The sequence below is a fragment of the Castor canadensis genome, chromosome 16 (genome assembly GCF_047511655.1).
Source record: "Castor canadensis chromosome 16, mCasCan1.hap1v2, whole genome shotgun sequence".
In the NCBI taxonomy this organism is placed as follows: Eukaryota; Metazoa; Chordata; class Mammalia; order Rodentia; family Castoridae; genus Castor; species Castor canadensis.
The window spans coordinates 47,711,580-47,739,212 of NC_133401.1; the positions used below are offsets into that span (position 1 = coordinate 47,711,580).

The window sequence follows — 27,633 nt, forward strand, 5'->3', positions numbered from 1 at the left end:
TGGGAATACCACATTCAACAATAACGATAAGTTCTTTGAAATTCCTGACTACAAAGAACAGAGCTTGTTACAAACCTATTGGGTTAAGATTTTTAATCTTGGGAGCACAACATCTGAATGCACAGCAGGGGATACAATTCTGATCAGTTAAGAGTACAAAAAAAGGGGCTGGTGGAGTGGCTCACATGGTTAAGAGCACCTGCCTAGCAAGTGGGAGGCCCTGAGTTCAAACCCCAGTGCCCCTGTGTCACCAAGCAAAAAAAAAAAAAATCCACTTGCAAACACACACAAAAGATAGTGCTACAATTTTATGTAAGGCAAAATACAAGTTGCAAAATAAAATGCAACATACAATTTTTGAGCATAATGATGTCCAAAAAATGAAGACAATTCAGTCAATAGACTATGCAGTTTTCTCATTTTAAGGAAGATGTGGTGCTATGCAGCGCTCGCGGTGTGAACTGTTTAAAAAGTGGACAATGTAATATATAAGAATTTTAATTTAAGAACTGCTTCAATTCTTATTAAACCTAAAAATCAGAAAACTGCCCTCAGAACATAGTTGAAAATGAGCTTTGCTTGCCTTCTTCCCACTCCCAAATACTGCCCGTTTCAACCACAAGATCAAATCATTCATCTTTTCATCCCTGACTTACTCCATAAATAAATTTGTTGAATGTGTGAACTCCCTTGATAAACCCCTCCAGACTCACTTCTCTTGAGTCATGGACACTGTCTCCCTATCCAACACTTCAGGCCAGAAGGGGTGAAGTGCCCAGGTTCTGACCCTACAGTATTCTTTCACATCACCTTCCAGAACAAAATGGCTACAACCTAAGAAAAAGCAACACATTCAATATAGAGCACTGAGGTGTTATAAAGGTAACCAGCAATTCTCTTATTTTGATTTTCAGGACAAATTGACTCAGATGGTTCATTATTCAAACATGGGGAATAATTTCAATAAAAACTTAAAAAGATAATTCAAAGACTCTTCCTAACCTCACTCCCTCTACCCCTGACAATGACTACACTTCACATTTTTTTTTTTTTTTGTGGTGCTGGGGTTTGAACTCAGGGCCTACACCTTGAGCCACTCCACCATCCCCTTTTGGTGATGGGTTTTTTTGAGATAGGGTGTTGCGAACTGCAATCCTCCTAATCTCTGCCTCCTACCTGGGTAGCTAGGATTACAGGCGTGAGCCACCAACACCCAGCACATTTCTAAGGCCTTGTTTAAAACGGCAGAAAGACAAATTTCACCTAATGAAAATTTTTGTTTCTATTTCAGTTATCACAAGTTCTAGATTCAAAAGAAAGCAAATCCGCAAAAGCAATGAAGATTAACTAGACTTAGATTTGCGGAGCCACCAGAGACAAGATGAAGAGAGTAACTTAAAGTGGCAACATGTTTCTAGTTCAACTTTCTTTCACTGTTGTTGATGATGGTGACAGCTGGTACTCAGACTCCTACATCACCAAAAAGTCATTTTCTTTGATGTCTATGATGCCTATTTTAAAATACTCCTTAAAAAAGGGTTGTTGGGAGAAAGTTTTGCCTTAAAAGTTTTTGCCTTAAGTAACTCTGCAGTATCTGTTTTGACTGGATAATGTAAGGTTGAAGGCAAAAAGAAAAGTCCATAAAAGCTGGGTGTGGAGATTCACACTCTGTAATCCCAGCTACTCAGGTGGCAAAGGCAGGAAGATCTTAATTAAGTACAAAGCCAGCCTGGACAAAGCTAGTGAAAACCTTTCACAAAAACAAAATCAAAATCAAAAGGGCTGTGGGTATGGCTCAAGTGGTAGAGAACTTGCCTAGCAAGCATGAGGCCTTGGGTTCAATCCCCAGTTACAATCCCACCCCCCCCTCCCCGGCCCAACACAGCCTATACTCTACTCTAGGAGAATATGCTAGGTGAGCAATTCTGAAGCTTCTGTATATGTGAACTGGGGTCCAAAAATAACCAGTTATATATTGTAGGTAATGGGAATTAGGTTTCCCGGTGGTGAGAACAATTGCAAAGGAGCCAAGAGGATCACCATTTTGAGACCAGCGTGGGCAACACAGTAAGAGACCCTGTCTCAAAAAGCTAAACAAACAAACAAATAAAAAAAGGCAGTGAAAGGGGAAAGTTAGTGAATTCCATGGGGCTGAATTAGGAGCTAAAGCTGAAGATATCAGTATGAACTGATTTATTTTACATACAGATATGGACACCATTATAGATGTGTGCACAAGCGTGTTCATGCACATTCTGTATTTCACAGTTCTGCTTGCTGAGATCAAGAAGCTGTGACACACCACCAGCAGTGACCACATCCAGCACCCAGATCTTGGATTCAAATGCTGTTTTCCAACGAAAGGAACAGGTTTTTGGAGAAATGGCTGATTCTAAAGCTAGGGCAGAGGAAATAAAAAATGAGCTTAGAGCACTTTTGGTGGAGGGGTTGAGTCAGGGACCACCACAAGGGCACAGTTACCTGTTAAAAGCATAAGTAACTCTCTTTTGTATCCATCCCAGTGGAATAGCTTGGTCATAAAACACCAGATAAGGTTAAAGGCTATAATTTACAAAGTTGAAGCCCCTTATGACTAGACTGACTAAAACTGAGAGTTCAAGATGGTCATACAAATGACCCTAAAAGATACCAAATCCCTCAAGATCAATGGGTAAACAAAGACAAGGGGAATTATTACCAAGGAAAACCCTGTCCCATAAAATGCCTTCAGGAAAGTCCCCAGAGTCAACTCAGATGTCAATGTCAGAGCAAAATCACAGCACCTGCTCTTATTTTACTTAAAAAATCACTAATTTTGGAGGTCATACAACTGGGCAACACATTAATTTCCCACTAGCTTTACTGCAGAAAACACTTCTGACATACGGGTTAAACTAACAGTTGTGTAAACTTAAGTTACTTTGCAAAAATGAAAATGCCAATTTTGCTACAATTGGTAACTTCATTTGAGTCTGCAGGTATCTACTGGGTGACTAAAACAGGATAAAAGGATTGACATATCTGTCTTCACATTTTGTCTGGCCTGTTTGCTGTCTTAACTCTTGGATCAGATTCTACTCAGTTCTCCTTCTGGACATACTGATCATTTAAAAATACTTTGTCCAAGACATAATACAGGCAAACTTGGCTTATCGTCCATTAAGGGTGGTGTTTCTTTGTCAGCAGCTCAAGCGCCTAGCCCCTCAGTCTTATCCTAAAAACCACACCAAAGCAAGAGCCACAGTGTTTACGCGGGCTAGTGACACCAGCTGTGTGAGCAACCCAGCAGTTTCCAGGTTAACTTGACCACTCATTAACCTACAAACTCCAAGGCCCGAATGCTACGCACAAAAATGAAAACATCTTTTCAAACTGTGTCCACAGACAATGAACCATCACCGAACTTCAGCCCATCCCCCCAGTCAATAAAATAAAATGCTCGATTTTAAGTTTCCTACATTCTAACATACTGTTTAATTCTTGACCTAATTCTTATTTTCAGAACTTACCTGTGTAACTGGGAGGTTAGACAGGAGGCCTTTGTGACATGGCGCTTGGTACTGCAGGAACTGTTATTGACTGAACCCTAAACTGGTTATTACTTTTACTAAAGAATCAAGGTGACTATGGCATCCCAGAGCCGACTCCCAGCAGTCTGCTGAGCTGGTAATGAGGTTGTCTTGGCTGGGTGCTACCCAGAACCCTGGGAGAGGTGACAAACAAACCAGGGGGAATTGAATGCTCATGATGTTTGGAGCCAAAGGATTTCCTGAATTTTCTGAATCAGACAACCTTTTCAAACAGGTAGGGGCCATCCCTGGAGCAATCCCTACACTATATGAAGACCTGAGGTGTAAGCTCTCCCTGGAGGGCTCCATTGGCTTCACCTACAACACACCCACATGAAGCTCCACATGCTGCTCCACATGCCCTGCTACCACTATGTGGATACCCAGGTAATATCTTCTGCATACTTAAGGACAAGGACTCTACTCTATGACTTCAGGATCATCCTGCTATCCATCCACAGCCTGTCGGAATCCAACACACACAACACTTTCAACACTAATGGTGCTGGACTATGGAGTCACTATACAGCCTGTAAGCCCCTGTGAGAAACCTGCTCACAGCATGTTACCTGACCTAGCTTATCCAGACTCTCTCCCTGCATTGTCTTTTCATTTTCCCTTATATGGTCCTTTCTTTGGTTTCTGTACCTTAAGCCAAGGTTTTATTTTTCTGTTTTTTAATTGTCCCCAATTGAGTCTTGTGGTAAATACATTAAAAAAAATTGCCTTTAAAAAGAAAAAAAAGGAATCGGAGTGCCACATTTTAGAGCTACTCTGGATTCCAAGTATCTTTGTAGCTTTATAATCTACAAAGACAACTTTAGAGATAGAGAAGATTTTAAAAATAAATACCAATCCTAAGCCCAATTAGTGTTATCAAGGAGAAAAACCTGCTATTAAGAAAATTGTATTTGGTATTTAGAAAAAGAAAAAAGTAGAAATGCCCAAAATAAATCAAGTAGAACTCATTTTATCATAGACACTAGGAAATTTTATAATTCTTCTATAACAGACTGAATCATATTCCCATTGTTAGTTTTGGCAATAATGTCAAATACTTTAAACAACTTCACCTCCAACTTACACCAAATAATACAGTGGTTAACAGGCATTTTGACTGTACTTGTGGAACCACTACACATCAAATTCTTCTTTAATGAGAACATGTGTTTTATAGTTCTTATATAAGCATAAATGTTTAAGGCAGGAAGCTTTATATTTGACTTTTGGGATCAAATGTAAACCAAATATTAGGAAAATCCACTAAACTGATATAGCTATAAAAAACTGCAATTTTATGAGAAATTCTTACTTACAAGAAACTTTATCATAAACACACAATAAGGTAATGTAGCACCAAAGGAATCAATTATTTCACTTAACTCCCAAAGCCCTAAATTTCTCAACACATACCATTTTACCCAGTAGCTCAGAGATGAAAAAGATGAAATGCAGACCTTGGAGAAACAGAGTATCTTAAGGGCCTGCTAAGACTTTTTTTGGTTTGGATCCTTAAAAATACAATATTCTTTTCCTTATAAATCTGATAAGATTTCTTTTTAAATATCTGTGGTGGTAGTGGGGGCAACCACAGAACTGGACCTTGACAAGAATGACAAAGCCCAAACCTATCACAGGCGAGGTACACTGATGACTCACGAAGGACAAACCCATGACACTGTGTTTTGATTTATGCTAAATTTAGAAATTATGACCAACACATTTTCTGGATTAAAACTTTTTGTATTACATAACTTAGACATAAGGAAAAGACAAGAACTACCTTGATTTTGTGATTTAAAAGTAACAGAAATAATTATGTGAAACTTACCTTCATTGCAATACATATTACTACATATACTTCTGAAACTTCATCTCAAACACTGAAAAACAAAATCAGTTAAAAGTAGTCTTGCATCTATGCACTTCATCAGTCTTCCTGTATCTTTAGTTTCTATGGTCTTCACTAGAAAAAAAATCAGAATAAACTATACACAAATGATTTTTATATAGCAGAATTAATAATAAATGCTATCTCTTAAATTCTAAGTAATCAAGTAAGTGGGTTTTTTTTTTTTTTTTGAAAAAAGGAGTTCAGGAGTCCACTATCAAATACTTCAAGATAGCACCCATCAAGAATTAAAGAATTAATACACTTAAGTTTGGTGCAAGTTTAATTTTATTAAACCTTACAATGAATGTTGTGGCATAGCATTTTCCACTGTGTGACAATTTATTGGCTGGCTTCTAAATACAGTACTTCTTTTGAAATATACACAATGGTAACTGACGAAAGGGAGAGAAACTAGTTGTTTAGTGATACGTGAGGACAAAAAAAAAAGAAAGAAAAAGATGATGACCAATTAAAGTAGTGTCCTTAGTTCCAAGCAAGAGTGCTGTTATAGTGTATAAGAATATGTTATTATCTCATCCAGTCCCTGCAATTCTAAGAAAATTAATTACAAGGATTATTATATTTACAAATCTAGCCAAGGGTTTTTGCTGGGCAATATGATTTTTAAAGAGCTACTTTTTCAAATAGAACCTACACAATTTTTCAAGTTACAGTAAATGGGGGTTTCTAAAATATAAGAGATTAAGGTGGTCTCTTTACAAGTGAGAGACCTCTTAACTTCAAAATCAAGAGTATCAAATTATCTTTGTTTATTTGGGCTTATGCTTGCCAGATTTAAGCAGCTGAAAAATAACCATCTGAAAATCTGTAAGCCATTTGTCTTTAGAAAGTAGACTAGCATCTGAGTAAATGATCATTAACAGTGGACCATCTCACACTCAAGAGGCCCAACAGGGCATTTTTGTAGAAATGTGACTAAAACTTACACCTTAACTCCAACCAATCATGCTACAGTGTACAGTTCAGTTTGTCTAAAGTAAGTACAACTGGTTCATTAAATATTTAATTTACTCATCTGCCATATAAAAACCCACAAATTTAAGAATTTTATTTTATTCAATCTTACAATTTTGAGAATACTTTCTGATGAAGGATTTAACAGTACCTGAGGTCACGTTTATAAACCAACTTTCTCTAAAATATTATCAAGGACAATTTTGATCTATTAAATAAACTGAATTTTCAAGAGCTCCCAACGGCGTTTGTGGACAGAGCAAACAGAGAAGGGAGAATTACATCCTAATTAAATTATGGCATTGCAGTTATCAAGACTGAGGACTAGTTCCACTAGTTCTAAGTTATCTATTCTTAGTGGCAGAACAATGCTATTTAAAGAAATCCTTATTCTACACTAGGGTTAAACAATTCAAGTTCACCTGCAAGAGAATTTAGATGTGCCTTACTCTAAGAACATATAAGCCCTACTCACTCCCCCAAAAAAGGAGGAGAGACTATTAAGTCACTTAAAAACCCACCTATTATCTTTTACCCGCAAACTGAATCAACCAAAGTAGATTTACGATACTGGCAAGGTTTTCCTTTTTGTAAAAAAGTAATTCATGCATATATACTTCTCATACCACAAAGTTAGAGGCAAATGATTTCAAAATATTAATGTTTGATATTTCTAGAATACCTATCTAAGTCACAAATTATTCTTAATATATGTGGCAGTTAAAGTATTTCATAAAATTTGTTCATAGTAAATAAGAGAGTAAAACGTCTTTGTCAAAAGGTTGGAAAGTGCCCATTAACAGCTAATTCATTTTTTTCAGTGATGAAATTAAGTTTATGACCCAGTAAAATGAGTAAGGATACATTTTTAAAAATTAAGCCTCAATCATTTAACCCAACAGTGTAATGTTCTTTATTTACTACTCTTCATTACAAGTTTTTGCTGGAAATAAAGATGAAGATAAATCTAATGAGGTTTGCCATGATGACTTAAAGTAGCATTACATCAACCCTCAGAATAAAACGTCAACACAAATCCAAGTGAGTGATACCAGTTCATTAAACTCACAGGTAAACTGAATTTTTCTCAACTCAATAAGGAGTATTTTATTCAGAACAATTTCATTAAGACATTTGCAGGGCAAATATACCATCATAAATTTTATCCTGAATAACAATAAAGTGCTGAATGATAATTACCTGAATCTTTTTTAGTACTTTTCAGTAATCTTTTCTTAAGTTAAAAGAGCCCTTTCTGTGGCATTAGCACATCTGTAGAGGGAAGGAGGAGGGAAGAAAGAAAAGCTAACTTTCAGTGAGGGAACAGAAAGCACTGTGCAACCTTTTGTGTTTAATTGGGGTGACAAATAATTGAGACCAAAGTAATTCATGCAAGTTATCTTTAAAAGGTATACATAAACTTGAAGAAAAAAAAACACTGTTACTGACCTTTGATACTACAGCATAATTTGAGTTCTAAAATGCCTTAATTATCCTAGATGCCTAGATCTGGCTTGGCAAGCATCATGCCACTGACATGCTTTAGCTCTTTTTGTAAGTAAAAGTGATTTGCAGTTCAATGACTGAATATTTCAATGTGACTTGTTAAGCTGTGTGATACTTTAAGGTTAAATTGAAGCAAATTCTCTACACCTAGTCACACCATCAGCACAAGCAGGACAACGCTGCAGCAGCATGAAAGGCGGGTCACTTTAGAAAGAGTCTTCCTTTTGCATGATATATTAAGATGACAGACCTAAATTTCAACTGGGTTAATGAGTTGTAATAGTTTCCCAAATTTAGCACACAAAAATTTCTGTGGATTAGAGAAAGAAACCTCGGATGTGAAGAAAAGCCAAAACCAAAAAAAACTTGAGCTCTAACCTGCAGCTCTAAAACTTCTCATGCTACAAGAGTACTTTCATAAAATGAACTTTGTAACAAACTTAAGAAAACAGTGTTTTTAGTTGAAGTTGACCAACTGCTGCATAGAAATTATGCTAACATACAACAGTCAAGTTTAAGCCGGTGCATAGAGAAGATAAAGCACTTATGGTAACTGCAAATGGTAACAAGTTCATAAAATTTGTATGACCTAGTATGGGTCAATAAGGGGAAAAACTGTGGTAGAAATGGTCAGGGAAAAAAGTAGAAACAGGGGCGAAGCTTGGAGAAGGAAGAAGCAGGAAAAAAGGACTTTCAATTTGTATAAAATTCACAAACTAGCAAGTATAAAGACACCACTGAAAAAGTTAACTCTGTCCCAAACACTCAACAGCAAACAAAACCAGAATGAATAAGCCTTTGGCAGACATTTTTAGAAATTTGGGTATGACATTACATTTCTCAATAATTCACAAACAATATATTATGTGGTATATTTATATTAAATACTGGGAAACCAACCCTGTAAATTTGATGCTTAAAATGTGTTAGCCAATGAGAGCACAATGTATCAAGCTAAATGAATGCTGGTGTTATCACAACAGTGCTCATTTATGAAACAACTGTTACCAATTCGTGCTTTAACAGTGTTAAAATACAGTCAGATTATCATCTATGAAGTGAAACAAAGGTCTCTAGCTTTTCTGGGATATGCCCTTTATAGTATATTCTATGATTCACGATGACACGAGCAGCAAGACACTGCAATGTGGTATGATTTATGGGCTGGATCAAATTTTTAGCTATTTCCTTCTCGTCCAGCAAGTCACTAGCAGTTTGTTTGTGCAAGTTTGTAGCATCAAAATGTGCACCTGATTTAATAAGGAGATTCATGATGTCTGGATGGTTGTTCAGAGCAGCAATATGTAGGGGACTGTTGTCATCAGAGTCTCTGACATTCACATCAGCACCGCATTCTATGAGAATCGCGGTAACTTGCAGAGATGGAAATTTACAAACAGGGTACCGCCCGACACATGTAGTATTCTTGTCCACAGCCAGATGAAGAGGGCTGAAGTTATTCTTCCCCCGTGGATGCAGCTTTAGAAATCTGTAGATAGTCTGCTTCTTGAAATGGTCCTGTTCTAGAGTACAAGGAACTTTTTCTAATAAGCAAATTAAGTGTAAAATGATGGAAAGAGCCTTATTTAACTGCAATGGGTCTGCTGGACACTGAGTTTGTTTGATAGCTCGCTCAATTTCAAGGACACTTTTGCACAGTATGCCCATCAAATCATCGAATGTAACAGTAGTACCCAGTAAACCTTTAGCCCTATCCTGGAGCATAAAGGAGAACAGTTCTGCAAAAGACAGTAAGCTACTGGCAGTCATTGGGCTCAAAGGGTCCAAATTGTTCTGCTGCATATCCAAAGCATACTTCCACAGGTTGATACAGCGTTTAAAATTTCCAGAGTCTGCATAGACAGCGCCTCTGTATCTGATATAGTAAGAGGTATCAGGATGAGAAGGACCGAGAATACGTTCTCTAATCAACAGTGCTTGCATTCTCATCTCATCAGGGTCAGCAATAAGACCTTCCAGCTCTTCTGCACTGTTTACCTCCTTGGCATAATCATAAGCCATTATTAGTGTCTGTGGCACTGGTTTGCTAATTATATTAGTCCTGTCACTGTATCTCATGTTCATTGCCTTTTTCCAGTATTTCAAAGCCCCAAGTAGATCTCTTTTTTTGTCTACAAATGTAGCTCCCAGAAGCTCTAGTGCATTGATACGTTCTGTCTTGCTGGTCTGTGCATGGTGTGTCAGAAAATCCACAATATTTGTGTGGCCAGTCACACTTGCTGAGAGAAGAGGAGTCATTCCATAGCCATCCTTTTCCATCCTGGCACAATACATAAGAAGCATCTTCATGATGTCCAAACTTCCAGACTCTGCACAATCATGCAATGCAGTATTACCTTTAAGAGAGGGAAAAGAAGAACGCACTTTGAGGGACCAAGTGTAACATAGAACACATACAGACTTCAGAACCTAACTCAAAGCTGCCTTTAAGTAGGACTGACCTAATTTGATTACAAAGGAAAAAACAACTATCCTCAGCACCTGAAATCAGTCTCAAACACACAGCAGGAACTGAAGAAAGTATCTGTTAAACTTAGTGAGTAAATAACATGACTGAATTGGTATGAAAAGAAAAAACCCAAAGCCATCAGACAAAACTCAAAATTAATCCATGGCTTCTTGCTATTTTTCATTAATGTTTTCAAGTGCATATTCTTTGACTAAAAACAGATTAAATAAAATTATCAAGCTAACTGGAGTTTTGATGACAGTCACTTAACTTTCAGGGTCAGCCTTCACATTCTTGAGCAAGGAATCTAGTTTACAGTATCTAAGACTCTTCCGTTTGATTCTATTAAGGAACAGAAATTATTGTTTCATATTTCTGATTGTCAAGTGAGTGTGAGCTGTTTTAGCCAAAATTCTTGGTTACAAAGTACTTTCTCCAAAATGTTTCAAGAAAAAACAAGTCCATTGAAATCTGAAAAATATGTGGGTGGTTCAATATGAACTTTAAAAGGAGACATTTGAAATGTCCTTTCAGAATGGATTATTTCCCATTGTAATTTAGTTTTTTTAAAGAATCTTTTTAGATGTACTAAATGTTCTAACACTGTCCTGTTCTTCCCACACATAAATGAGAACTGACAACAGGCACTGGCATGTTAGTAAAAGCCTATATGAAACATATGAAGACATTACAAACATCAGGTATTTTAACTAATGAAAAACACTTCACTGCTCATCAAAAGAAAAATTATGCAGACCCTTGATATGTATGTACAATGTTTGTAGAAAGTTCAACAGTGAGTCATTTCAGGCACATCTACAGAAAGGTGTTAACACAGCAGGCTGAGATGACCATGCTTGGAAAGACGTCCATGCAAGGTTGACCTTTGGCATCTGGGAACTCGACTGGTACAAACAGTTCTCTACACTGATATAAACCTTTCCCTAAATGATAAGGGTGGCCCACTCTCCCAAAACTGTAATTTATTGTTCAACACCTGGTTTCCTTCTAGGGATCTGAAATTCTATGTGTGTTAGGGAAAGGACATCTATGAGACTAGTCCCTAATAATAACCTTAAAGTGCTGAGTCTGTTATGGGTTTCCATAGACAAAAACATCATGCATATTTTCATGGTTGGGGAAGAGTGTACTCTGTGACCCTTCATGAAACTGAGAGAGAATAAAGCCTGCCTGCACACATTTCTCTACCTTAACCATGCCTTTCCCCTATGTGTGTCTTTATAACATCACTGAGTTAAATCTTAGCCATGAGTATAATGCTATGGGGAAATCACCTTCAAACATGAGGGCAGCTTTGGGGACCCCCCCCCCACAGCATGTGTACCAGAGAGTAGTTTAAACCTGAATGCTTCAAATAACAAATCTACTCTATAACTAAAGTTAGAAACATCAATCTTTTCCTAAATTTACCTTGATTGAATCTTCTTGGTATCCATAAGGAATATTCATTGCGACCTAGAATTTCATTGATCTACGATGAAATGGTGTCTGATAAAAATGTTTTTAAAATGTATATGGTAACCAAGCACTGAGAGCACCCAGAACTTCTGTTTACTGATGTTCATTTGTCCAAAATCATTTCAATCAAATATGACCACTATACCAAATATGTTTCTAAGAGTTGAACTGAATCCCTCTATTCCCATTTTTTCCCTAAGAAACAGGTAATTAGGTAAAGAGAAATCTGAACAGAAAGAGAAGGCTGACATAACATTCTTTCTCTATTCAGAGTGACATAAAGATAAGACTGCAACAAAAGTCAGTTTTAGAATTGACTCGATATCTGTATTTCTTGGAAAACAGACAACATGTATACTTTGAGTAAACCCATATATAAGGGACAAAAAGTGACTTAAAAATTAAAAAACAGAAGACTTTTACATCAGTAATGGCAGAAGGAAGAAATATGATCACCCTGTGCTAAGAACTAGAAGAGCTAGGCATGGTGATGCACACCTATAATTCCAGCATTCAGGAAGCAGAGGTAATAGGATGGTGAGTTCAAGGCCAACCCAGAAAAAGAGTTTTTTTTCATCTTTCTCCTTATTTGTTTTGCTTGTTTTTGTTTTTTGAGGCAGGTTCTCACTATGTAGCTCAGGCTGGCCTTAAACTTATAATTCTCCTGCCTCTACCTACTGAGTGCTGGGTGTATATCACCATAACCAATAAAAAAGTTAATTTAAAAAATCTGCTTGACAACATGTAAGAGACAACAAGGGAACAATGTCTAGGTGAATGACAGCTAGAAAAAGTCCAGAATTTGGGGTGTCTTTCCTTCAAGGGCTCTGAAGAGTTCTGAAAGAGATAACTGAAAGACTGAGGACTTCTGCTAGCTTTGCAGGGCTAGAGAGGGAAGCTGGGGTCCATAGCCCACCAGGAAGGGAACGTGAAAACTCCTCACCCTGTAGCTAAGCTCCACAAGGCTAACCTAGGAACCTCAGGTGAGCTCCAACAGTCACATGGGAGGTGAAACAAAACTCAATGAAAGAATCCAGGATTGCTGGTACATGAAATCAAAAACCAACAGCAATAATACCAATTAGAGAAGACATTGTTATACTAGAACTCAAATCACTTTTCATATTCATCATATAAAATTGTATGTCCAATCAAAAGTTAACGGATGGAAGAGTAGCTGCCAAAATAGCTCAGTTGGGAATGTTAGACTGAAAAATAATAAATAGAGAGAAAACAAAAACTAGAACAAAAATAAAAAAAGAAGAGAAATGAGAGCTGATAGAAAAGCTCAACAAGACATTCAGTTCATAGAGTTATCAATAGATTTTCAAATCATTGTGCTTACCATATTCAATTTTTTTTAAACTGAGAATTCAACAGAAAACTGGAAACCACAAAAAAGAATCAAATGGACATTCTAGAACTGAAAAACACCGTAGATAGCTTTATTCACTGCTAAACAGAGAATTCGTGAACTAGAAGTTAATTTAAGTCAGATGAAAATAAAGAAAAGTTGGGGCTGGAGGCGTGGCTCAAGTGGTAAAGGAGCTGCCTAGCAAGGTGAAGGCCCTTGTCCAAACCCTAGTACTGCCATAACAACAAACAAAAAAAAGGTGCAAACTATAGAGAATGGCATGGATAGAAAAGCAGACGAATGCAAGAGGGGTCAACATTTTTAACACCAGAATTCCAGAGAAAGAAAATAAGACAAAAGCAGTAAAGAGATAAATCTGACAAATTTTTGATCCTTCCACAAATTTAATGTTTTACAAACACCAAGGATACAGAAAAGGGAAACATAGTGAAGCACAGTATAGCAAAACTGCTAAAAATTAGGAACAAAGAGAAAAGTCTTAAAAACAGAATTGGGGGGAATCAGCTATCACACGGCAACAATTAGACCAACAGCAAAGTTCTCACTGGGAAGGACAGAAGGCAAAGGACACAGGATGATCTTAGGCACCGAGAAAGCAAGTGGATAGGAGGACAATGAGGAAGAAATCTTTAGTTTTAGAAAGCACTTTATGTGAAGTAAAACTCAATCTGGTGAGTGGGGACACACATGATACATTTTGGGATGTGGACTTTACAAGCCAGAATTATTTCCCTACCCTGCTTCTCCAGCCTCACTTCTTATCATCTCTGGGAATGATACTCCATGAATCTAACCCAGAGGCTGGCAAGGGCTGGAGTACTTTTAGGCCATACATCATGGTGTTAACTGCTATATTCTGCCATGTAGCATGAACGTATCCATAAACAACATGTTAAGTCAATGGACATGACTATATTCCAGTAAAACTTTACTTATGGACTCTGAAACTTGATTTTCATGTAATTTTCAAATACCACAAAATACTTTTCATTTCGCTTTTTTCCCTGACCACTAAAAGAATGTAACTCAGGTAGTACTAAAATAGAGACAGGACACACCAGTTTTGACCCCTGAGACAGTTTGCCAACACCTGCTCTGACCTCAGAAGACATTATCATATCAGTCCCCTTTCACGTGCACAAGACAGATTCCACTTGTTGTAAGAATAAGAATTTCTCCTGGATCAGTTCATTTCCATGTCGGGCCTCTGCTCTTGGTTTTCTCATAATGCACTTTTTCTTTATTTTTTATACTTCCTGTCCTTCAAGTTTCATAGAAACTTCAGCTAATCAAAGGCCTTCTTGGTTATACTATATCAAATTTGTTATTTTTAAAATGACTGGTGAATCACAGTATATCCCATCCTGGTAGATGATAACAGTTAACACCTGCTACTTTAATATTCTATAATACTTACAACAGCACAATGTCACTGCTTTACAAATAGGTTTTCTTAGCTGCCTAGTCCTCTCCCCTACAGATCCCATATTTCTTTTGTATTCTAAAATCAACTAGTACATGGTGAAAGCTAAGATAGTTTCTGAGTTTTTAATACCTGGTATCACAAAAAGTGATTTTAACTTAGCTTCTGAGAAAATAAATTCAAAATGCAAAATTAGAAGGAGGGCACCTTCTTAATTACATTATGGGTTAAGTATACAACCACTATACTTTCATGCCCTAGAAGGCCCTAAAGGTAAATATTTGTAGAGCCTGGAATATTACTTCAAGTTTGGGAAAGAGGCTTTTCTTTTGTTAAAAACCCAATTTTAAAGCAACTATAACTTTTGGGTTGTTTCTCCAAGTCTTTTTATGTGTATGTTTGACCAAGTTAAAATCAGTCTATACACATCTTGGGCATCTTCTTGTGCTGAGGCTACTAGAGAACCTGCACAGCCCCTATCAATTCACTTTTAAAGGGATCATTTTTTTAGTAGCTCAGTCACAGAGCACTCACCTATCATGCACGAGGCCCTGGGTTTGATCCCTAGTATCACAAAAATTATATCAAAGCACTAAATATTTTTAAAAGTTTATTTTTATAGTATTCTTTCTAGCACTGAAAATTTTTTTACGTTTACATTGTTATGCCTAGGTAACAAGAACATTTTCTCATGTCTAGTTACAAACTTTTTTTTTTTTGGTTTTAACTCAGGGATTCACTCTTGCAAAGCAGGTGCTTTACCACTTGAGCCACACCCCCCAATTCTATTTAAAAACTTTCTAAAATCTAATGACATGTCTATGTTTAAGTTTCTGGGATTAGTCTGTGTATGAGCACTTTATATGACAGCCAGATGTTTATTACACTTACTATAAATAATTTGGCATATAAGTAGTTTATTCAAGAGTGTCAGATATTCTGTTAAATATTAAATATAGTTTCTTTCAAAAATTATTATAATACCCAAGTTTAAAAATCAAGTTACTATGTTCTTCTGAGTAATCTGTGTTAAGTTATATGCCAAAGACTATTAATATCATATTTAAGTTTCGATAGGCAACATCACTAATTTACACTTTTGATACACAGCAACACATGACAATTAATATAGATTCGACTCAGGCATGTTCCCTGGGGTTTAGTCCTCTTAAAAATGCTCCCGTAATACAATGACTGTACTTCCAAAAGATTTTGTATGGTCACCACATTATCTACTCTTTTTGTATTTTCAAAGTAAGAAAGACAATAAAAAAATAAAACAGAACACCATGTCCTAAGACAAAAACTACTAAGCATCCAAAATGAAATTAGGGGGATTGAGCACTGGAATTTAATGAATTTACCTTTAAAAAAAAAAAAAACAAAAAGAAAAACATGTTGAATTATACAATTCTACAATTCTCAATGCCTGACCAAAAAAGTTCATTTGAAAAACAATTTTTTCTGGTATGGATTCATAATGGAAAATTATGATTTCTCAAAAGCCATGTCTATTAAACAGACACTTCTTTAAAATCAAGCTAATAACATTAAGAATCAATCAAATTAAGGCATTTCTGTAAAACACTAAAATAGTATGATGCAAATACAGTAACTGTCAAGTGTAGTTTAAGAAACACTCTATTCTTTGGGATGCTTCTGGGATGGGGATTAAGGGTAGGACATTATGAGGAGTATTCCTGCTTTAAGGCACAGCAACATTCCTCAGAAAGTATATTTTGGATCTAAGCTAATTTGAGCCTTAAGAATTCTCTGGGGAAGAAGGAGAGGTGGCCAAATAACTTATACACATGTAAGTAAATGTAAAAATAATAAAATAAAACAGAAAAAAGAATCCTTTGTATCCAAATCAATGTTTTGGGTTTGACTGAATGACAAAGAAGGACAAGTGACTGTTACTGACTTACATCTAAAAGAACTTCAACATAGCATTTTGACTATCTCCACTTGAGGCTAAGATTACTAAAACTCCAGTAGAGAATTATTCGATTATTTAAAAAAAAAAGTCCTCATAAGGACAATAAAGTATTTAACAAATACAAAATCCTATCATAATTTAAACTGCTTCCCTAACAGTAACAATTCAATAGATTTTGCTGTATGTAAAGTCCTCACATAGTTCAAATGTTGTGTGTGTGTATGTGTGTGCATTTAATGTTAAGTATAAAGCTGTGCTCAAACTTTTATGTACAGGTGCTAATCCCTTGAACAAGGAAATAGAGGAAGAATATTTTTTCTTCTTTGTTATATGGATATGCACCATAAAATTAACATGTCTATAGTTATATAAACATATGTTTTAAAAGACTGTGGTCATAGCCCTGTTTTATATCATATAGAAATAAAATTCCATCATTCTTATTTATTCTAAATTCTAAATTTAAACATATGCCAAAGCAAGAATAGGGTGTGTATTGCAAACTAAATTACACAGTTTTATCCATGGAAGAGTTCTTAGGAAGTAAGTGATATTTGTGAGCCCTATCATCTGTTCTTAACAATTTTCTTGTTTAAGTCAAATATTACGTAAATGGTCCTCCATAGTCAAAATGAAAAACAATCAGACTGTAAAATTAAAATCTAAATAGCTATAGCCAACACCATCAAAAGTGAAAAAACAGTCCACAGGATGGGAGAAATATTTGCTAATCATCTGATAAAGCACTTGTATTCTAATGTTGTTGTATATAGACAACTTTTAAAGGTAGGTAATGAAAGGAGAAATAACCTAATTTAAAAAGTGCAAAATCCCAATGAGGAAACATTCACACAACTTACTACCTATCCCAGCCCCAGAGCCTGTAAAGGTGAACCTACTGGGGCTATACTTCTCCAAAAGATGGCCAATAAGCATATGAATTAAATACACAAAGGATGCTAAAATCATAAGCCACTGGAGAAATATGAAACAAAAATCCCAGTGAGATAAATACCAGGTCAGACTTCCTGTATTGCTGCATTTAAAAAGAAAACAATAACAAGTGCTGGAGAGAGTACATAAACAAACTGGGACCCTCCCACACTGTGACAGGAATGTGAATGGTGCAGCTGTTTTGAAAAACAGTTTGGTAGTTCCTCAAAAGGTGAAACAAGAGAGTTACCACATGGTCCAACCACTCTACTCCTAGATATTCTCCGGAAATGAAAACATACATTCACAGACTTTTTAAATAAATGTCTATAACAGCATTACTCATAAAAACTAAAAAGTAGCCTGGCGCCGATGGCTCACACCTGTATTATAGTTACTCAGGAGACAGAGATCAGGAGGATCATGGTTCGAAGCCAGACTGGGCAAATAGTTCTGTGAGACCCTATCTTGAAAAACCCCTCACAAAAATAGGGCTGGTAGAGTGGCTCAAGATGAATGTCCTGAGATCAAGCCCCAGTACTGCAAAAAAAAAAAAAGCTAAAAAGTAGAAATAATCAAATGCCCATCAGTTGATGAATAGATAAAAGTATATCTAAATAATGGGATATTATTCAGCAATAAAAAGTATTCATACATGTACAAACTGAATGATCCTTGAAAATATTACGCTAAGTGAAAGAAGTCACAAATGACCACATATTATAATTCTACTTACATAACATGTCTAGAACAGGCATATTTGGAGACAGAAAGGAGAGTAGTGATCACCTCAGACTAGTTTAGTTTTCAGTAGAGGAGTGGGATGTAACTGCTGATGGACATGGGTTTGTTTTTTTGTGGGGAGAGGAAGTGGAAAATTTGCAGTGATAGCTACACAACTCAGTGAACATACTTAAAAAACCCACTGAATTGAATACTTTAAATCAGTAACAGTATGTGATTTATTAACACTGTTAAAACATGCAATTAAAACCAAAACTTATTTTTCCACTAAAAACACAGTTCTAACTAACAGAAGCAGCAATTAAGGGTCATGTTATAATAGATCTGTCAGGAAATATACAAAAATAACTCTCTCCTCTTCTGCCTACTATGCTTGGCACCAACCCACTCTTCTTCAACTTTGTGGACAGGCTGAGTAGAGTTCAGAAGTCATTCACAAATGAAGATGGGGATGGAGGCAGGTGTAGTTCAACTGCACAATAATGCAGATCCAAGCATTTCATTCCCTACAGAATTAATATGGGTGCCTTGAACTAGGTGAGAGGGGTAGAAAAAAACAACTTAGGATGTTAAAATGGTCTGAATGTTCCCCTTCCCCTATGCATATTCTATCATGGAATATACTCAAGAACAAGAATTTATTAAAAAGGAAAAAACAAAAAGGAATTAATGACAAACTGTGCCAAGACTACTACATAGTAGTAGTCATTAATTAATGATTTCCTTCATTAATTCTTTGAATGAGGCACTGAACTAGAAACAATATAAAAATGTAGCAACACAGGTCCTTAGGCTCACAACAAAATTAAATACTAAAAAAAGTTTGCATCCACAAGTTAAGATACAGGATGAGGAACTGCTTTAAACATGGGTATTAAGGTAATATTGAATTTTCAACTCTGAGGAAACTGGAGCTAAAGGATAAAGACTTCAAAAAAACTAGTATCTGTAAAAAGTGCATCTAAAGACTGAACACTGTGATTCAGACATCAATCCAATTCCTTTTCCTGGACATTCTAGTTCACAGACTCCCTACTTAATTACAGCTTTTCCCAAAGGGAGAGAAAAATGGAGGAAGAGAGGCATTTTGGTCAGACTTATATCTGTATCACTTCTTTTTTTTTTTTTTTACAGACTTAAAATTAGACTTAATGTGCATATATATATATAAGTATACATGTACATATATAAACATATATATATGTATTCGTGTATATATGAAAAGAGGAAAAAAAGGAGGGGTGAGAGAATGTACCATTATTTTTTTTTCATTTTTTATTTATTTATTTTTTAAATTGTTTTATTATTCATATGTGCATACAATGCTTGGGTCGTTTTGTATCACTTCTTTATCTGGGTCTGTTCCTACCTTCCCACCTCTACCTTCCATCACATTTATTCCTGACGTCTGAAAAGCATAAATCTCTAGAATGCCAACAACTTCCTAAATTGTAGGCAAACAAATTTAATAAATCATTGAAAATCTGCTTGGCATGAACGCAGTGAGGGGACTAAATGCACATGAAGCTCAATATGTAAAACTTAACCTCTTAACAGCTTGGAAACAGCAGTACTGTCCAGCATTGCTCCTTCTCACCAACCTCAGCTTAATTCTGTAGGATCCACAGTTCAAATTTCAATCCCCAGGGACAGAGAACCACATGACTGTTTCCCTATTAAGCTCAATTTACACTTTATCTACAACTTAACTTATCCAACTAGCATGCCAAGTCTACTGAGGACACAGAGAAATGTGCCAGGAGACGCAAGAGGGAAAAGAGCATACAACAACTTGAAGATCTGGGATTAAAATGGTAAAGAATTCAACTATCCTATATGTGAACTTTATTATTAAATCAAAATAAAACCAGATATATCACAGAGTAGAATGAAAATTTAAGCCCTTCCTCCCCCTGTTACTTTCCCTCTACAAGCAGCACATATTGAGATAATTATCAACTGCTGACAGTGTTCACAAAGTCAAGAATAAACAGAGAACTTCAGCTTCAGCACTCTCAGTACTAAGGTACACTACCTGTCTACCACATCTTGGTCTATTATCTTAATACCAACAATTTTTAATGTGCAGGGAGATTTTCTTATTTGGATTCCTGTGCTATTTATAGTGATGAAAAATAGGATTTTTTAAAAACAGAAATATGGGGAGGGAGGTGGCACAAACAATGTATACACATGTAAGTAAATGTAAAAACGATAAAATAAAAGAAGCAAAAAAACCTGAAATACATTCATACCCTAAAATGCCCATGCTATGGAAGAGAAATAATATAGTGCTTGAGTTTGCTCCAAACTACTTCAGAAAAGAAGTTGAGAGAAACCTAGTTTTTAAAAAATTTGGCCAAAGTGGATTACTGTTGAAAAAAGGTGATGGAAGGAAGTGGTTCAGTGTATTCTCACCACTTATGTATGTTGGGAAGTTTCCATAATAAAAAAGGTTCAGAAACAAAACAAAACAAAACCCTACCGAAATGAGCTACCTCTCGAATCTTTTTACACTAACTATACCTGCCACATACCTACACAGATTTCTTCCTTTTCTGAACCCTTACAAAATTCCACCTAAGTTTCTATCTCATTTTGTTACTTCAAATCTTCATCTATCTGTTTATCTCCTTACTGAAAGGACTGTAAAACATGGTGCTTGCCATCAAGGAGCTGATCATCTTTTTCTCTCTAAAATCTAACTTGTGCATTCAATAAATTCCCACCATGGACCAGATACTCTTCTCAATGTGGGCTGGGATGTAGCTCGGTGGTACAGCGCTTGCCTAGCATGCTGGGTTGGATCCCAGCACCAAAAAAGAAAAGACAAAAAAAAAAAAAAGACCTCTCCCCAATGCACAGTACAAAAACACCAGGTCTCTGGCAAGACTCACAACAGCAGTCATTCCTCTGCTGAAAAACTTTTGCTGGCTTACCATTGTATGGCAAATAAAACTAAACTCCTTTACCTAGAATTCAATGTGTTTATAATCTACCCCTGCCTGCCCTTTGGTCCATATCAGCCTACTTTGCAATTCTTGAACCTCCAAGCATATTTCTTGAAGCATTTTTTATTATTCCATTTTCCATGCCTGGAAAACCCTATCAAAGATAGCTTTCTGTAGATCTGAGACCCACCAGTCCTTCAAGGCACACTTTCTACTTTCTCCATGCAGCATTCCTAGTATGTACACTCACTTATATCATTCCTTTAACTGTTAACAAGTTTAACACCCTATACCTCACAGCCTCCAAAATGTCAACACAATGCCTTCCCTATATAAGGTGCTATATTAATTATCATATTACCAATTTACCTAATTACTTTGAGTATCTAAAATAACTGACCTATGTATGAGTCAAGATAGAATGTGTTCTAGGCCCAGTCTCCTAATCCCAACCTTGACAGCTAATGTTACTGGTCTATAGCACTAAATTAGGCACTGGTCAATTCCCAGTAGAATTTGGGTGTTTTTACTTAACTTCAGATCTACAGAGTCCTATTGAATCCAAACAAAACAAAAATAGTCCTAAAACAAACAAAATAACCAAAGAGAGTTAACCATGAAGTGCACGATAGCTCTGAGAAGGGTTTACCTAATCTCTTCTGATTTTGGGGGGTGGGGAGGGTTTTAGTTTTAAATAGGAATCAATTCCTATCTCAAAAATTAACTGTTATGTTAAACTAGAGAGAAAAACCTGAATATCTCAAAGATTTTCTCCCCTTAAGGAATCCTACAGGAAAAGAAGGAACCTAGTGTCTTTTTAGGTCATATGTTATGAGGGATACAGCATTTCAAATATCAAATAGAAGAAAGCACTACTGTCTCAGTTACCATAAAAGTATCTGCTTATGAACCTGTCTCTTCAATCAAACCTCAGATCAGGGAATCAAGGACTGGATATCTGGTCTTATCTTTGTATATCCTAAGTCTAACAGCCTGACACACTGAGGGACTCAAGAAATGCTCCCTCAATAAATCAATAAATTCCACCTTAGGTTAAAACATGTTCAAAATGCCAACAGCCTGTTAAAAAGTAACAGAAAGAGGTTAAATTATATATTCAATTGTCAACTGCCTGTTAAAAAGTAATGGAATTTCAAAGTCACATGCATTTTATACTTAAGCAGACCAAGCACAATCTATAGGCATTTTCTTTTTTCAGAACTATTTCCAATGGATAACATGTAAAGTGCCCTAAGAAACTGGGATGGGGATGTAGCTCAGCAGTACAACCCTTGCTAGGCATGTAAAAAGACCTGGATTTGATTCCCTCCACATCACAAATTTGCAGAAAGAGAAAGAGAAGGAAACTTTCCCATTTTATCACTAGTCTTATCAGGACTGTCCACTTTTTGGATGGGCTGAAAATGTGGAGATGCTTCTTCACTGATACATCTGATACTTTTCCTGTGCCTGCCTCAGTTTCAAATGGCTCCTGATTTTTTTTATTACCATTCACTCCCCCCACCAAACACACACACACACACACACACACACACACACACACACACACACACACACACACACACACACACACAAAATCACCCAGACAATTATCAAAGAATCCAAGCTTCAGGATCATAGTGGAGGATGTATACACACATTCATAAGAAATCACATTTGAATTTAAATGGCTCCATGAAGGGCTGGAGGCATGGCTCAAGTGGTAGAGTGCCTGCATAGGAAGCACAAAGCCCTGAGTTCAAACACTAGTACCAAAACTAAGTAACTGGTATCACTTAAAGGTAAAACTACTGCAAAGTGATTAAATCTCCTAGATTTATTTCTATAAAATTGAGGTTATCTGAAAACAATTCTTGGTATGAAATTGTCTTTTTATATTATTTGTACTTAATTTTTTTTAAAGACACATGTATTAGAGATTGATAACAGGTGAAATGAGCAGTGCATTTGGCATAAAGAGGGAACATACACATCCTCACAAAAAAAGGTTGTAAGGAGATGGTGGGCATAGGGACATTCTTCTGAAACAGTGCAAAAGTAATCAAGTACTGCTCACAGATTATTAGGCAGAAGTGCTGACAAAAATATACGCTATTTATACTATAGTTCTTTCAGACACCATACACTGTACCCCCAGAAGTAGATAAAGCAGCTTTGAAAAACGTAAGAGAAACAGTACTTATACTCAACTCATAAGAGTTTAAAACATACCCCAATTTAACTTAAATAGGTGATTTATCAACAATCCAGGCACCATAAACAAAAAGCCCAAATTAAAAAACGAAAAATCCAACAAGTCGAAAGAAGTAGTCACAACTTTTAACTCTTCCAATTCTGGTTATTTCAACATTCCCAAAGCCAACTTCATTAAACAGTAATTTGTTCTCTTAATACAATTCTGTGAAAGCAGAAATGATGGTTAAAAAAAAAAAAGCCATGTTATCTTTTTAACCGACAACCTACCTCTAAAGATAATCAGGATCAAATAAAATCACTTAAAAAAATGTTTACAGAAACACTGTTTACCATATAGAAAAACTGGAAGCAATGTAAACTCCATTAGAAGAGTGTGCAGCTCTTGAAATTAAAGAACTATAATTAGTCACCCTAAAGATAACACTTTATTAAGCTAAAAAACAGGTTATAGAACAGCATATAAAGCAAAACTGCATGCACATATCTGCATGCAAGGATGTCACAAACACCCTTGGAAGTATCATTTGAGTGCTGGGATTTTTTGAGATTTTTGCACTTGTTCTGAAAATATTTTCAGAAAATCACAATGATCCTGTGTCATTTTATAAATAAACTTTAAAAAAATGTTATCTTCAGTAAATATGCTCAGTAACTATAAAATGCCCCATAACTGTGTGGTTTACCCTTTGTAAGGCAATCCAGCACTATCACAATTATAAATGCCTATCACTTTGATTCAGCAATTCCAAACACAGGTATTTACTATTTTTGCAGAAGTGTGCAAAGACATGTTTTTGTTCAAGAATGTTCATAGCAGCATTGTTTATATTGGCACAGCACTGGATGTGACCCAAATATCCATCAATAGAGACTAGATAAATTATATACATTCAATGAAATACTGCAGAGCCCTGAAACAAGAATGAGGTAGTTATGTGTGCTGGAATTAACAACATCCAAGGTAAAAGTTAGGGGTTAAAAGAACATACAACTGTATGTATCAAGCAACAGTGGGGGGGGGAAGGAGAAGGGTGCCCAGACACCCAGACAAGCAGGTTTATATTTGCATGGACTATATCTCTAGAAGGACAAAGAAATGCCTGTAAATAGTGGAGGTCTACACATGAGGAGTAATAAGACATTTTTCATTGTAAAAAAAAAATGTAGACCAATTTATACTATTTGAAAAAAATTTAACAGGTAGTTATGCTACTTTTAATAACTTTAAAAATCAGTGAATTAATTTGTTGTTGTATAGATTTAAGAAAAACAGAGTTTTCAAGTGTCAAAACTATGCTATGGTAGTTGCTTCTAAGGCCTTAAAAAATTCAGCCAGCTATCATTAGCTGCTTTTAGTTTATTACAATAAATGAAAATCATACACTTCTCACATCTATGCTCCTTCTGGACAAAGGTCTTTACACTGTTGCTAGCCAACAGATCCCCATTTGTTTAAACTAGTCCCTGTTTTGCTCTCAGTATTGAAGCAATGTTTAAAACTGTTTTCTCTCTTGCTACATTCAGTACTTGTTCTACATAAAAGGATTTTCTAATGGCCACAAAACTGTGGAATCAGGGAACAGGTAATTGTCCTTCCTGCTGATACTAATCCTTTCAAGTCAGTGTGGCCTAGCCTTACCTAACAGAGTAACAAATGAAATGCCTGCCTAGAACAAACATGGTGATGACTCACTAAATATAGTAGTTTCTACTCCAAGACTGTTCTTTAAAAACAAAAAGGCCTAAAAAAATGTATTCCATTAGCTTCTCGGCCTTTTGGCTAAAATCAAGTAAAAATGTATTACATTTAACTATACCCCCAAGCAGATGAAATGATAAGCCTGAATCAACACTGAGTACTACCAGGCTCTGCTGCTCTGGGAACCAATTTCCAGGAGGTGGAAATTACTCCAAGAGAGAAAATGCTGCTTAACACATAAGGCTTTATCGCACTTGTTCACTGTATTACTAAGTAACAGAGAAATTCAACAAGGTAATCCTGGAAGGGTTACCTAATCAAAACACGTCTGTCGTTGTTGGCTTACTCAACACCAATGCCTGTAATTATGTATCAAACTTCCTGAAAATAAGTGGGAGTCACTTAAAACAACTCAGAACAAAGCAGCTGAACTCACCTTTAACACTTTTTCTATTGACATCTGCCCCCTTTTCAAGTAAATACTGAGCAATCTCCTTATGTCCTTTGTAACAGGAAATCATCAAGCACGTGTGCCCGTGCCGGTTTGACACTTCCAAATCAGCTTTGTGCTCTACGAGGTACTTCACTATTTCCAAATGACCATCAAAACACGCGGCGCGAAGAGGAGTCGAGTTGGTCAAAGTCGTGTTGTTGACAGATGCCCCATGATTTAACAAAGACTGTACCACCTTCAGATGTCCTGCTGCGGACGCGGCCCACAGAGGCGGCGCCCCCTCGATGGTCTCGCCGTCGAAGTTGACGGAGCCCCCGACCTCTATGGAGGCACTGCACTGCTCCAGGAGGAACTCCACCATGTCCAGGTGCCCATACCTGGCAGCCATCAAGAGTGGCGTGGCCCCGTTGGTCTTCTCGGAGATCAAGGAGGAAACCTCCTCTTTGGATTTGCTTGCCAACAATTTGGTGAGAAGCCGGAGTTTGCCATCCCGCGCTGCGTTGAACACTGCTGTCTTTAGATCCATCGATGTCCTGTCACAGGCTGCGCTGTATTATTGATCCTACAAGGCGACGCTCCAGCTTAACTCTACCAGACCCAAGTTCAATGTCAGTCACTGCACCCCAGAACAGATATAAAGCCACGGGGAGGATGTTCCGTCCTACTGCATTTCAACATCTGACAAGTAGGGCTGCAAACTACAGAAAGAAAAAAGTAGGTCTGAATCTTCCATAAGTTAAAAACAGCAAAAAACATCATTTAGGCTTTCTTCATTTCTAATTATGTAGGAAGAAGGGAGTTAAAAAAAAAAAAGAAAAGATGTACTTTGGAGGCTATTTTCCCCCTTCGCCCCCCGCCCAAAAAGTGGGAAAGGGAACTACAAAAGGGTCACAGCGGGACCCAAGCACTCCAAGACACCTGGTTCTGTCCCCAGCTTTGTTCTAGTGTGGCTCTGCCCACGCCCAGGGACAGCAGAGAAATGCTGGTCGTCCTCGCATCTGCAGAGAAGAGCGGCCAAGGGCGCGGGGCTGCAAGGCCTCATGGTGGCCAGGACGAGTTTCGAGGAGGAACAACAAAAAAAGGCCGGCCACAGCAATCCTCGGCCAGCCAACGCCAAAAACTAGCCCGACAGCCGTCCGTCCTACCCAACCACTCGAGGCTCACAGGAAATCCGGCTGCCTCTGGCCGTGAACTTCGCCCGCCCCATTTTGCGCCCCCCACCCCTTCAAGGCTCCTCCACATCCCCCCAAAAACCACGTAGCCGCCACGGCCGTCACCTCCTCCGTGGATACCGGGGCCTCCCCAAGCCCCATGGCCCCACCACGGCGCCTCCAAGGGTCGGGCCGGTCCGGGGCCTCCAGCCGGCCGCCTCTTCCGTCCCCGCCGCCCGCCTTCCCGCTCAGGCCTTCCCGAGAGCCCCCGAGCCCACCTGACCCGACCGCCGCCACTACCTGCCCGGGGTCAGTGCTCCCGCCGCCGGCAGCCGCTCGGGCTCGGGCCGCCCCCCTTCAAATGGAAACCGTTGTCCCTGCCGCCGCCCCAGCCGCCCTGCTCCGCCTGCGGCCGCACAGCTCCTCCATGCCCCGCGCCCCACAGGAATGAATCCGGCCGCGCTGCTCGCCTCGCCCCGCCCCGCCGAGCCGCCTCCCGCCCTCTCAGGCTGCTCGGGCCGCAGCGGCTGCCTCGGCGGATGGTGTAATGGGCTGCGGGCCGGGGGCCGGACAAGCCCGAGCTCTGCTTCACATTACTGACGCGGCAGCCGAGCCATTGGGCCGGGGGAGGGCGGCGGCCGCCTGGAGCAACCGCCTAAGGGCGGGACAGGCCACCGCGGCCTGGGCGGGGAGCCGTGAAAGGGGCGGGGCGCCTTGGGGGCGGAGCCACCGCGAGTTCCGCGAAGGACGCGCCTGCGTGTGGTGGGCGGGGGGGGGAGGGGGTGCCGTGAAGGACGCGCCTGCGCGTGTCGGGGGGGGGGGCGCTGTGACAGGGCGGGGCGCAGTGGGGGCCG

At 38.0% G+C, this 27,633-nt stretch overlaps 1 protein-coding gene and 1 non-coding gene across 3 annotated transcripts; one reads left to right on the forward strand and one right to left on the reverse strand.

Moving 5' to 3' along the window:
- Positions 1-5,730: 5,730 nt before the first annotated feature.
- Positions 5,731-27,218, reverse strand: Fem1c (fem-1 homolog C). 2 transcript variants are annotated; one of them, XM_020186202.2, is made up of 3 exons: positions 27,080-27,218; positions 25,611-26,326; positions 5,731-10,301 (listed from the first exon to the last, which is right to left on the reverse strand). In XM_020186202.2, the coding sequence occupies exons 2-3, from the start codon at positions 26,152-26,154 to the stop codon at positions 8,992-8,994; spliced, it is 1,854 nt and encodes a 617-aa protein (XP_020041791.1). In that variant the 5' UTR covers positions 26,155-26,326; positions 27,080-27,218; the 3' UTR covers positions 5,731-8,991. The 2 variants fall into 2 exon arrangements, with proteins under 2 accessions (XP_020041791.1, XP_073913085.1); XM_074056984.1 differs by having other exon boundaries at positions 27,058-27,179.
- LOC141418320 (small nucleolar RNA SNORD22) lies at positions 17,461-17,588 on the forward strand. Its single transcript, XR_012442988.1, has one exon. It is a non-coding gene; the product is annotated as a small nucleolar RNA SNORD22 (small nucleolar RNA).
- Positions 27,219-27,633: the final 415 nt, after the last annotated feature.